This window comes from Papaver somniferum, chromosome 1 (genome assembly GCF_003573695.1).
Source record: "Papaver somniferum cultivar HN1 chromosome 1, ASM357369v1, whole genome shotgun sequence".
Taxonomy (NCBI): Eukaryota; Viridiplantae; Streptophyta; class Magnoliopsida; order Ranunculales; family Papaveraceae; genus Papaver; species Papaver somniferum.
This window is the reverse complement of record NC_039358.1, coordinates 154468117-154479161: the sequence shown is the minus strand read 5'-3', so window position 1 is coordinate 154479161 and position 11045 is coordinate 154468117. Positions and strand designations below refer to the sequence as shown.

The 11045-nt window shown below is 36.8% G+C and overlaps 1 protein-coding gene and 1 pseudogene across 1 annotated transcript; both read right to left on the bottom strand.

Annotated features, from left to right (window-relative positions):
* Nucleotides 1–934: 934 nt before the first annotated feature.
* Nucleotides 935–2717, bottom strand: LOC113352484 (annotated as a pseudogene).
* On the bottom strand, nt 2586–9928 carry LOC113305131 (starch synthase 3, chloroplastic/amyloplastic-like). The gene is made up of 15 exons (XM_026554232.1): nt 9605–9928; nt 9113–9176; nt 7746–9023; nt 7405–7619; nt 6930–7200; nt 6565–6740; nt 6353–6460; nt 5705–5814; nt 5034–5139; nt 4734–4904; nt 4430–4558; nt 3936–4250; nt 3727–3838; nt 3480–3603; nt 2586–3016 (listed from the first exon to the last, which is right to left on the bottom strand). The coding sequence occupies exons 1-15, from the start codon at nt 9725–9727 to the stop codon at nt 2887–2889; spliced, it is 3432 nt and encodes a 1143-aa protein (XP_026410017.1). The 5' UTR covers nt 9728–9928; the 3' UTR covers nt 2586–2886.
* Between the last annotated feature and the right edge of the window lie 1117 nt (nt 9929–11045).

The window sequence follows — 11045 nt, the reverse complement described above, 5'->3', positions numbered from 1 at the left end:
AGATCAACTAGTTTATGTCTCTACTGTAACTATTTTCAAAGTTCTTTAATCAGTTTTGTATCCAATATCGCTTCCACGCTTTATGAAGAATTCTTCTATACCATAAAATGGAAGCATGATTTATGTTCGTAGTGCATTTAGAACGTCTCATGGCATATCATTGTCCAACATACAATACTTTTAAATTAGTAAAGCAAGATCTTTTTTACCGCTTATGTTACGTGTTGATTACTTGTATTTTTTTGGAGATACATTTTTTATCAAATAAGTTCTTGATTGCAGAAAACGCTACAAGCGCATTTTTAATTGCCAAAAGGACGAGTTTCCTATCTTGTACATGTTATCATGACACTTATGTTAGTCTCGTTATTGATAGAAGGGCTCAAGACCATACTTAGATAGTTTTATCACGAGTGAGGATGCTTAACCTCCACAGCTTGCTTGTGACAACATACATACCACCAATATTAGAAGAGAGCTCATTAGGTGGCGATGAAAAACGAAAAATTTCCATGAATTTGAAGAATTATTATTGTGATTTTAATTTTCTATTACCTCCGTTTTCGTAAAAATAGGTTGGTTTCATGTATAAATTATACATGAAACCAGCCTATTATTTTGAAACAAAAGGAATAGGTAGTTTAAAAATTGTTATAGTTTATGCATGCAAGTTTTACCATTATAAGTGTTTCCTTGGTAAGGTGTTGCACGTCCTATTTTGTTTTCTTCAAGTCCTTAAAATTTACTTATGAAGCAGTTGGGATCACATTGGAGTCATATCCCTACTTTGGGCAATCTATAATGACCTTATCCAAGTCGCTTGGCCAGATTTAATATTATCGACCTATTCTCAAGAACAAAAATAAAAATAAAAAATGCACTGACTCGATTAACACGTACTTGTAAATAATTATCACATCTAATAGTTGGAACACACAAAAATACAAGCATTCGGTACTTGACTCATTAAGCTAACAGGCATGTTAGTAAGCTTTTTAAAGCTGAAGTTGGTCTGCTCCCCCATGACACATTTGTGATGTTGCTTCAGCTCGGAAATCAACTCTCGAGGAAGGTAGTCTTACAAAACAGACATCCTTGATATTCCTTAATATTCCTTTATTGTACGGGTTAGGAGAACCAACATGTCTTCTGCGAAGATTTTCATAAGCTGTCTGCATACAACCACGCATCAAAACATGAATTAAGTATCGACATTCAGCAATATGGCCCATGTCAAAATACAGAATTTGTGCAAGTAATCGAGCCAATAACCTGGTTTTTCATCACTAAATACACATGGAAGCAAACAATCCCACAAAGAAACCACATTGCTACGAAACAAAATGATGCTAATGCAAATGCCTCCGGGCAACTGCTGATTGTTCGAAAAAACCCAAGTTTAGTCTCCAATATTCTTCGGTTGATTATTCGACATGAAAAAGCAAATATGTAGATAAAGAATATTAAGGCTGTCGTCGTCTCGTCAACATCAAGTAGAATCTGTAGTTCCTCTTCAGTGACCAAAATGTAAAGTAATAAATTAGTAATTCCGCCTCACAAACCAAGCCTGGCAATGTAGATTTTAACTACGGTGATTAAGTAAACATACCAAACCGATGCATTGACCAATCCAAGGACAATGGTGATCGAATTTCTCGACGCAGTTATCACATATGGTGCAGTGAGAGCTTCTCGGCGGTCTGTAAATTCTACAAATCCGGCAAAATTTAAGCCTCACTTCAACCCCATTTATCACCAATTTCCTGCTCTTAATCCTCCTCAGTTGTGTATCGTTCAACGATGCCAATGAGGCATTTCTTGGTATAATACCAGGGTCTATTGTACTAACAGTAACCAAGTTGATCAGGACCTGTAAATATTAGCATAAAATATGAGAGAAATGAGAAGGATATGAAAGTTGATTTAAAAATTTGGAACAGTGTGCGGCCTACTAACAATTACTGTCAAGAACACAGCAAAGACGGTTATGAAACTAGAGTGCTCGAGGGTTGAATCATTTGCTACGTAAGCGCAAAAAATCCAACTCGAAAGAGTAACGGAAAATGCAGTCAAGAGAAACCCTCTTGGATCTGGACCACAGATGAGCCTCCCTCTACAGAAAAACACCTGCCAGAAATCATACATTCACAAGTCATTTGTTGCGCTCAAACTTGAAAATTCTCAAGGCAGGAAAATTGGAAGCATTTTGTGGCAACAAATTTAAGAAATGTGGATCATTACATTTTTCCAGGCCAAAAATGATAAATTCTGGTTGTTTCAGTGCCACCACGAATAAACCTTGGCAATCGGTCTGGATTGGAAATTTTCCTCCATACAACACAACACTTCTCGACACATCCACAAATTGAAGTTACAATTTTCGATTTCAAAGATACGAGAGTAACAATCTTGTTCTGTGAAAACAAAGAAGGATGCTGATCATCAACTACTATGGGCTCACTCATAATGTGATGATGGTAAAGTGAACTATTATCTGATTGCAAGGGGGTATGATGATAAGCTTTTTATTGCAACAAAGAAGAAACGATTTTTTTTTGAAATGAATGTTGTAACCTACTGACTCCTTAAAAGTTTAAAATTTGTAACCAACTTTTTCAAAACTGAAAACTGTGTAGCTTTACTTCTATGCCCCTCTGAAAAAATATTACTCTGACATTCAAAGAGCTACCACTGTACCTAAGGTACATTATTGCCATTTAAAACTATACCACCAAATTACATGTCCCTCACCATTTTTACTGGCTTCCATATCTGATTAAACTAAAACCTGAAATAACTGCAATCATAAACCTGTACAAACTCACATTGCTCTTTTAAGTATGGTGAACCTAAATCTATATAATTTCAATGTACTTTATAAGTTTTCTATTTTCGAGCAGCATGATAAAGTTCTAAGTAATCTAACGCGGGTCGATTCCAGGACCAATCTTGTTCCATCACTTGTTTGCATAACGAGTTAAACCATTCGCGGCCATCATACCACGCAGAGATGGCTCTGAGAAAAGAAACAAAAAGTTGTTTAGTAAGTATAGTATGAATCTAATAAGCATGAATAACAAAAACTAACTAGATAGCACCAACATAGAGTTCCCAATTTGTTGTAGAGACTGTATTTTATTAGTAAAAAGTGAATAGATCGTCAAGTGGGAGACCACATTTTTAACTACTCGACAGAAATATCTGACCTCTAATTAGATTGCCTAAGTTTGACATTGCAATACCGTAACCACTCTAGTTCTAAAGTGGCCAGAATAACGAGTTTGACTAATTACGATAGAGATATAAATGCTTCATATGCTGGAGACCCCTGATGAAAGTAGTTAATTGGTCCACATTTATATTTCCCTTCTGCTAATTTGGTGATTGGCAAACATTTATTGTTTTAGATATGCAACTGTGTGCAAGTGGGTGAAATACCAATGGAGGAAATTTGAAATAATGCAGTTGTTAGTTGTTACCTATTGAGAGCATAATCAATGCCTGCAATATCCACTCCATCGAAGCTGAATCCGTTGGGTCCATAACCTGCAGCTTCAGCTCTCTCTTTGTCATGGTCGACATCGAACACTGTATCATAAAGTCCTGCGATAAAACAAAACAAATATTAAGAAGAGACTGTAAGCAAAAAAGAAAAAGTGAACTTGTATCCCCTTCCTCGAGGGACGAAAAGGAAAAGACGTAACACACAAAACTAAATCTACCGACCTCCTGTTTTACGAACAATGGGTACTGAACCATATCTCATTGCCGTAAGTTGAGTTAACCCACACGGCTCAAAGATCGACGGCACTAGAATAAAATCTGAACCGCCATATATCTATATTAAATAATGCAAGTCAGCTTGTCAGTACATTTAGTAGTCATAAACACGTCCTTACTCAATTACAAAGCCGTGTTTGGGAATGAGAGTGTACCAAGTGCGAAAGAGGTTCATCATATGTCAAAACTAGACGAGCACGGTCACCATGTGATGAGTGCAATTGATTGGCCAACCCTACAAACTCATTCTGTATGCGGGGATCTGGAGCTGAACCTAGCAATACAACCTGTCCACCGCGTTCAAGGGTGCGCCATATGGCATGCTTGATGAGGTGAATTCCTTTCTGAACAGTTAACCGAGTGATAATTCCTACAAGAGGGACATCCAATATTTTCAACCCAAGCTGTTGTTGTAAAGCTTCCTTGGCCGCACTTTTACCCTCCACAACATCGTCTGGAGTGTAAGAAATCTGAATCACACACATTAACAACACTTCTGTTACGATTCAGATTTGGAAAGAATGGAATCCAAAGAAATATCTACGGATGTACAAAGTTGTTCTCTTGTTAGGCTGGACCAATTCAGTAAACTATGATTTGTACTTTTAAATCTATTTTCAGGAAAACAGAAGAATTGTAAACTACTTACAGGAAGAAATGCGTCATTGTATGGATCCCACATATCAGGATCAATCCCATTACGTATACCATGGAACTTGTGAAGATGAGGAGCAATTACGGGATTTCCTGCAACTTCCTTTGCGTAAGTCCTAGAAACCTGCAAAAACAGATACTATGCAATAAACAAGAGAGTACAATATTCACAAAGGGAAGGGAATGCTATTTATTTACAGTTAATATAGATTCATCATCAAAGTTATAATCAAAAGAAAGATATGAATTGAAATTCGAAGAAACAGTTTGAGTCTACGGAGACGAAAAGAGATACTAACAGTTGTAGCCTTGTCTGAGTATTCCATTGCTTTTCCAATGAGGGGAGCACCAAACTCAAGGTTGTGAATTGTGAAGACTACCCGAGTATTAGTAAGACCATAGTGCACATAGTGATCCTTATACAACCACGAAACTGGTGCACTAGACCAATCATGGCAATGCAGAATGTCCTGCTCAAGATTTAACCAATAGTAAATATTTTGACAATATGATAATCTTAGAACTTACCAGTGAATACTCAATCGATTGATAGAAGGGAAGAGCAATAAATAACACGATTTGCCCAATGGAGCACTTACAGGATGAAACCCACTTTGAAGTAGAAACTCTAGTGCTGCATGACAAAAGAAACCAAACCTTTCCCCATCATTCCTACAACCATATATGCACCCTGTCCAAAACAATCTGCACAAAAATAGATCAATGATGTTTTAAAATGGATCTTTTATGAGTAACTAATTTGTAACAGAAAGCCATCAATAGATTGTTCCTTGAACACAAACAAAGAGCAGAAAACAATACATGCACTAAGATCCAACTTCACGCCTTAGTCATATCATGCAGCTTTTAACTTAATTGTGCTACCAAGCATGAGATAGCTTAAAACAGGACCAGATAAGCAAGTAAAGTTCATATTAGAAGATAATAAATGAATCAATGTGGTTTTGTTCCATGATATAGATGACATTAGAAAAGGAAACGACAAGATCACCAGCGTCAACATATCCAGAATCAGTATTCAATTGAACAAACTTGTTAACAGGGATGAGCTCAAGTGTTTGCCACAATTACAAGACTGCTGGTGAATTTCAAAGAGCTGGGTGCTTAAGTGTTGATCAGAAGAGGGACGGTGACTATACAAAGTGGAATGTAACATCATGAGTAACTTTCGAGCGAATGAAGTATTGCAGCTCTAAGCCAAAGAACAAGTAACCCATACTAGTAAAAAGGAGCAAGAAGACTCGCTTACCCATTTTGAGGCTCCAAAAAGTATACAGAAAGACCTTCCACCTTCCCAAACCAAACCTTTATTTCGGTCCCACCCCAAAAGTAACTTCGATGATGCTGAAAGTCCTTGACCTGCAGATTGCATATATTTATCTTACGTCAGTTAAATCAAAGCCAGGATTAGGAATAAATAAGGCAGAAAGCAGTTTCTGATCATCAATAAATAAATAAAACACAGAATATGAAAGTAGAATTCCAAAATTACCAAGTGAAAGCTAAACAATCACATGATTTATCAACGAGGTATTATTTATAAGCTACACAATAACATTTGTTATCAGCAAGTATGCATTTGTATTTTATTTTAATAGTGTTAGCAACCATAAGTAAAGATTTCATTTTCACATGTAAATATTTAATTTTGATGACACGTAAATGTATCTGTATCTCAACTTTCCATTTCTGTACCACTTTTACTTACATGCTACAAGTGAAGGGATAAATGTGAAAGATTTAATAAAGAAGCTCAAGTTGATAATTTCATCTCCTATATATCATTGTTCCAGACTTGATGATTCTCCTTTATAATCGAAATAAACTAAAACCTAGTAATATGAAAACATAAAGCTGAAACGGAATTCATATGGGCTCAGTCGTAGTTTGCGCTTACACTGCTAAGGTTTATACAATCATACTTCGGTAGAATGATGTCTACTTTATGGCCTAAATCTTGAACAGCACGTGAAAGACTTGTCACAACATCTCCAAGGCCTCCCACCTGCAATAAAATTATAACATAAATAAGTAGAAAAAATTAATATATTACTACCTGACATTGCATTTGCAGATGGAAGAGCGCAGTTACCTCTCAGAAAAACTAACCTTTGCAATGGGGGCCATTTCCACAGCCACATGCACAATGTGCATAGGAGGTTCCTTCGCGACCCCTCCACACACGGGTACGTGATAATCCATTCCATGGTTGTTGTCATAAATTCCACCCACTTCTGTCTCAGAGAAGACAAAATCCATTTTGTATGCATCCAGTGGAACCGTGACTGCAAAGAAAAGGATTTATAGCTTTATGCCAACATGAAAATGATGGTAGACATTTAAAAAAAAAACATCTGTCTAACTATAATAGAAAAATGTTCGTATCACATGGCTCCGACTGCTAATTGAAAAGTATCTCAGTTAACTATCAATTGTCACAAGCAGGGGTCTAAGAATGTAAATGGATGCCTCACCAGTAGCTTTAACCTGGCCACCGTTATTTGCTGGCAACATTTTCTGAGGTGGCAATGGGCCCATGCGGTGGGTCCATCGGTAGAACGAGCACCTGAACCAAACTTCAGGTTTTCCATTTAGAATTGTGTTGGAAGGATTATAATATACCGTGGCAGTGCTTCCCGCTTGGACCTCAAGAGGCTCAGTGTAGACTATATCCTTTTGAGACAACAGAAACTCTTTGATCGTTCTTTCCTTTGTTTCAGCTCTCATGCGTGCTGTCCTTTCAGCCTGAGAAAAAACGAAGTTAGGAGCGAAGATGCAAGGAAAACACCACACCCTCATTCACCTAATTCTTGTGCATTAAGTCCGATTATACTAAAACTTCAATGCTAGACTGACATTTGATAAATGAAATTAAAATAATAAGAAGAAGTAAACAAAACAAAACAAAACAAAACAAAACAAAACAAAACAAAACAAAACAAAACCGACCTTTTTTTTCAGGGCCTCTTCTCTCAATCTTCTCTCCTCTTGGAGCTTATTAAACAGCTGTTGTTCCTCTTCAAACCAATACATTTCTTCTGGTGTGGAATTTGGGACAACAGCATGAAAATCCTGCAGCTTATTGTTATCATAAAGAGTCGCTTTCTCAGGAGGCCCATCAGCCAAAACCCAATCTAGGACACGGGCACGCGCAGGTACAGGAACTATAGAAAATGGAAAACAGGTATCAGCACATTCATAAGTTTCGTGGAGTAAATATGGTTCAAAAAAAAAAAACTCCCTAACAAACTAAACACACAAGTTTACTATAATGAACAGATTTCACATACCATAAGCATACCACCAGTCACCATCTTTCCTATCGCAGAGCACGAGCTTTGCAACAATAGTCACTCCATTGTTCCAATTATTGTGCCCCCCATGAATCCAGAGTTCCTTGGCATGAGCGAGTGGACCAGATGCCTTATTGTAATATAACCTAACTACGTCCTCACCCTTAAATTCTTTGGGTGATATGTACCAAACATTATCAACAGAGGTCACTGCCTTCTTCATTATTTTAGTTATTATTTCCTTTTTTTTCTCAATCTCCATCATCGCTTGAGCCCTATCAGCTTCTCTTGCTGCCTTCTGTGCTTCTATTCGCCGTTGCTCTTCCTCTTGTCTTTCTTTTTCAGCTTTCTCTGCAGCAATTTTCTCAAGCTCCTTTTGTCTCTCTTCAAGCAAGAACTCTTCAAAGGAAGCTTCATCAAATCCACCTTGGACAGCTACATGGAAATCATTAGTCGAATTGTTCTCATAAACACCTTCCCCATTGAAGAATACAAAGTCTATCTTGTATGCCTCCTTAGGAACATAAACACGGCAAGACCACCAATCCCCTTTAAGTTCAGCCTTATTCAACTTTACGGTAAATGATTTCCATTTCCAATCATTAAAGGCTCCCATGAGTAGAACATTCTCTTCATTTTTCAAAGCTGAGATGCTCCTATTGAGAAATACTTCGACTTCTTGATCAGGCTTCACAATCTGGGGATAAACAAATATTTTGTTACCCAAAGAATTTTCCAAGGCAAGCTCTTCGAGAATTTGTGTACGGTTATGGGGACTCATTCCCATCAACTTATTTTCTTTAACGTCGTTACTCCTGATCACATCGGACCATGACTTCGCTAACATTGGTCCATCAGCTATGGCCTTGGTCACACTCTTCTTAAGTATAGCAGGTTCCTGGAACGCATCCAAATCTTCTTTTGTCTCAACAGTAACTCCTTTGTCCACCGTTTCATCACGATTAACTGTAACCAGCTCATTACTGGGTACATTCTTTCCAACTTTAACCCCTGTTTCCCCCAGTTTCTTTCCAGAAGTATGTTCATTTTGCTGTTCTTCGTCGGAATCAGCCTCAAGTTCAGTTACTTTATCATCATGTCCACTATACTCACTCGCCGTTGAAGTAGTTGAGCTGGAATCTACTATTTCTGCATCATCTCTTTGACCCCTCTTCTGTGTGCTTGTTCCGATTGGAACTCTTGGAGAGAACCCCTTTGGAGAAGAGCTTTTCGGTCTCTGAACAAGACCTTTCTTCGGCCTCCTCCTTGTAAAATCTAGATACAATAAAATCATAACACAACTAGTCAAAATTAGAACTGAAATTTGGCATACAACCAATAACATTATATACCAATGAACTGACCTGCACTTGCAATAACGCGATATGAGACGCCAACTCCTTGACTTTCTTTGAACCGAAGAGACCACTGAACCAAATGAATGCAATTGCATATACACAATTAAAACAGAAATAAGTAAATCACAAAAAATAAAAATTTATACTGAAAAAACACTGAATTCTTCCTCCAAATTTACTTTTTACTAATTCTGATAATGGTTAGGATCACATATACATTGTCTCAAGAGCATATAAGCATCCAATCTAAACAACCAGATCTTTGCTTAGAACTAAAAAACAGAATGACAAAGGGTATTCCACGAATATTTGTACCGACTCCATGATTTATACACAAAAAAAGAAGAATTTTACATAGAAATTGGAATTATCAACACTCAATACCGAAAAAAAATGCAGTGATGAGCAAGAGCCATAATCATCGTCAATAACATTTCAATGAGTTAAAGGATCCAATGAAACATGAATAGACAGAGACGGAGAGAAATAGGGAATTACCTGTGAAGATGGATTATTTCTGCTGCCATGAAAAGAAAACCCGAGAAAAGGTTTGATCTTTAAGTGAGTTCTACTACTAATACTATTACAGACTGGTCTCTGTACTTGCAAAACAGCTTCCATTGTGTACTTGTTTCTCCAGAGTGTTCAATTTCTTCTTCTACAACAACATTTTTTTATTTTTTCTAAACAAAAATCAAAATTAAATTCTAAAACAAACCCATGGATTTCTTGATCTTCCAATCTCTTTTTCCGTGCGAATTTTCTTAATAATAATTAAACGATGCTGATAACAGCTTGTGAGAGGAGGGTTCAAGGGTCATGACTGACACTATGAGCTTAGATATTCTGTTTACACTGACCAACATAAATGAATCTCATATCAATTCCTAACCATTGATATACAAATGATTGTGGGACCAACTTAGGTTTGGCGGAATGTTTAAATTTCTCAACGGTGGAGATTAATTCGTCATGTCGTGGGATACGATGAATTTGGTACAAGTTTGTTCACTGTTCTAAAGGCTGTTATCTCGTGAATGTATTTGGACTAAACCCCAAACAAACAATTGACACGTGCATGTTTTGTCATCCAAGTATATGCGCTGATGCTATCCTACAGTTACGGTAGTAGCCGTACAGTAAACTTAAAACATCGAGATACGATTTTTGTATAGATCATTTGTTGAATCTGAATCTAAAAGGTTTAAGACTTTAATACTGTATTAGATTGTGTGCGAAGTTATTATAACCCAAAAGTTCATTCATCCTTGTTTTGAGATCAGCGGGAAACAACATTTGTTATTATAATTCTTTTCTAATCCCAAATCTTGTTGAAAAAGGGCGAGACAAAGAAAATGTCAACTAAGTCTCCGTTTTTTAATACTCCCTAATCTCTGTGTTTTAGGGAACTAGGACACAGTATTCACATTTGTTTAAGTTAATGGATAGTTTGCTGGTTGGCATTTTTAGACTTTTTATCAGTTCATTATGCATACAGATATGGCTAACAGAGCATGACTGAGGTACAGTACACAGTTAACTAGACGCGTCAATTTGCACCGCGTTTTTTGTATTAACGCCTCTGTTGTGAGTAGAAATTTGGTTACTAGTTCTTAACCCATTTATAGGTAACTTGGTACATATTTTCAACTCTCCGGCTTTCTAGTTTTCTGTATGAGAAAAGAAAGCAAAAAAATGGACAATAATGAGCGAGTGTGGGGTTAAACATTTCCCGTATCAGTATGATTTTATACTCGCATTCTGTTCATGTTGAATTTTGTTTCATTTCTTCTTTGAGAAGTCGTGAAGTGAAAGACTTAACTGCAAATTATGGGGTAACATAAAATAAGGGATTTAACAAAAAATTGGTGGAGTCATTTTGTAATGCTGTTCCGAAATTTTAACATGTTTTTTGTTTAAAGCATTGGAATGTATTTAA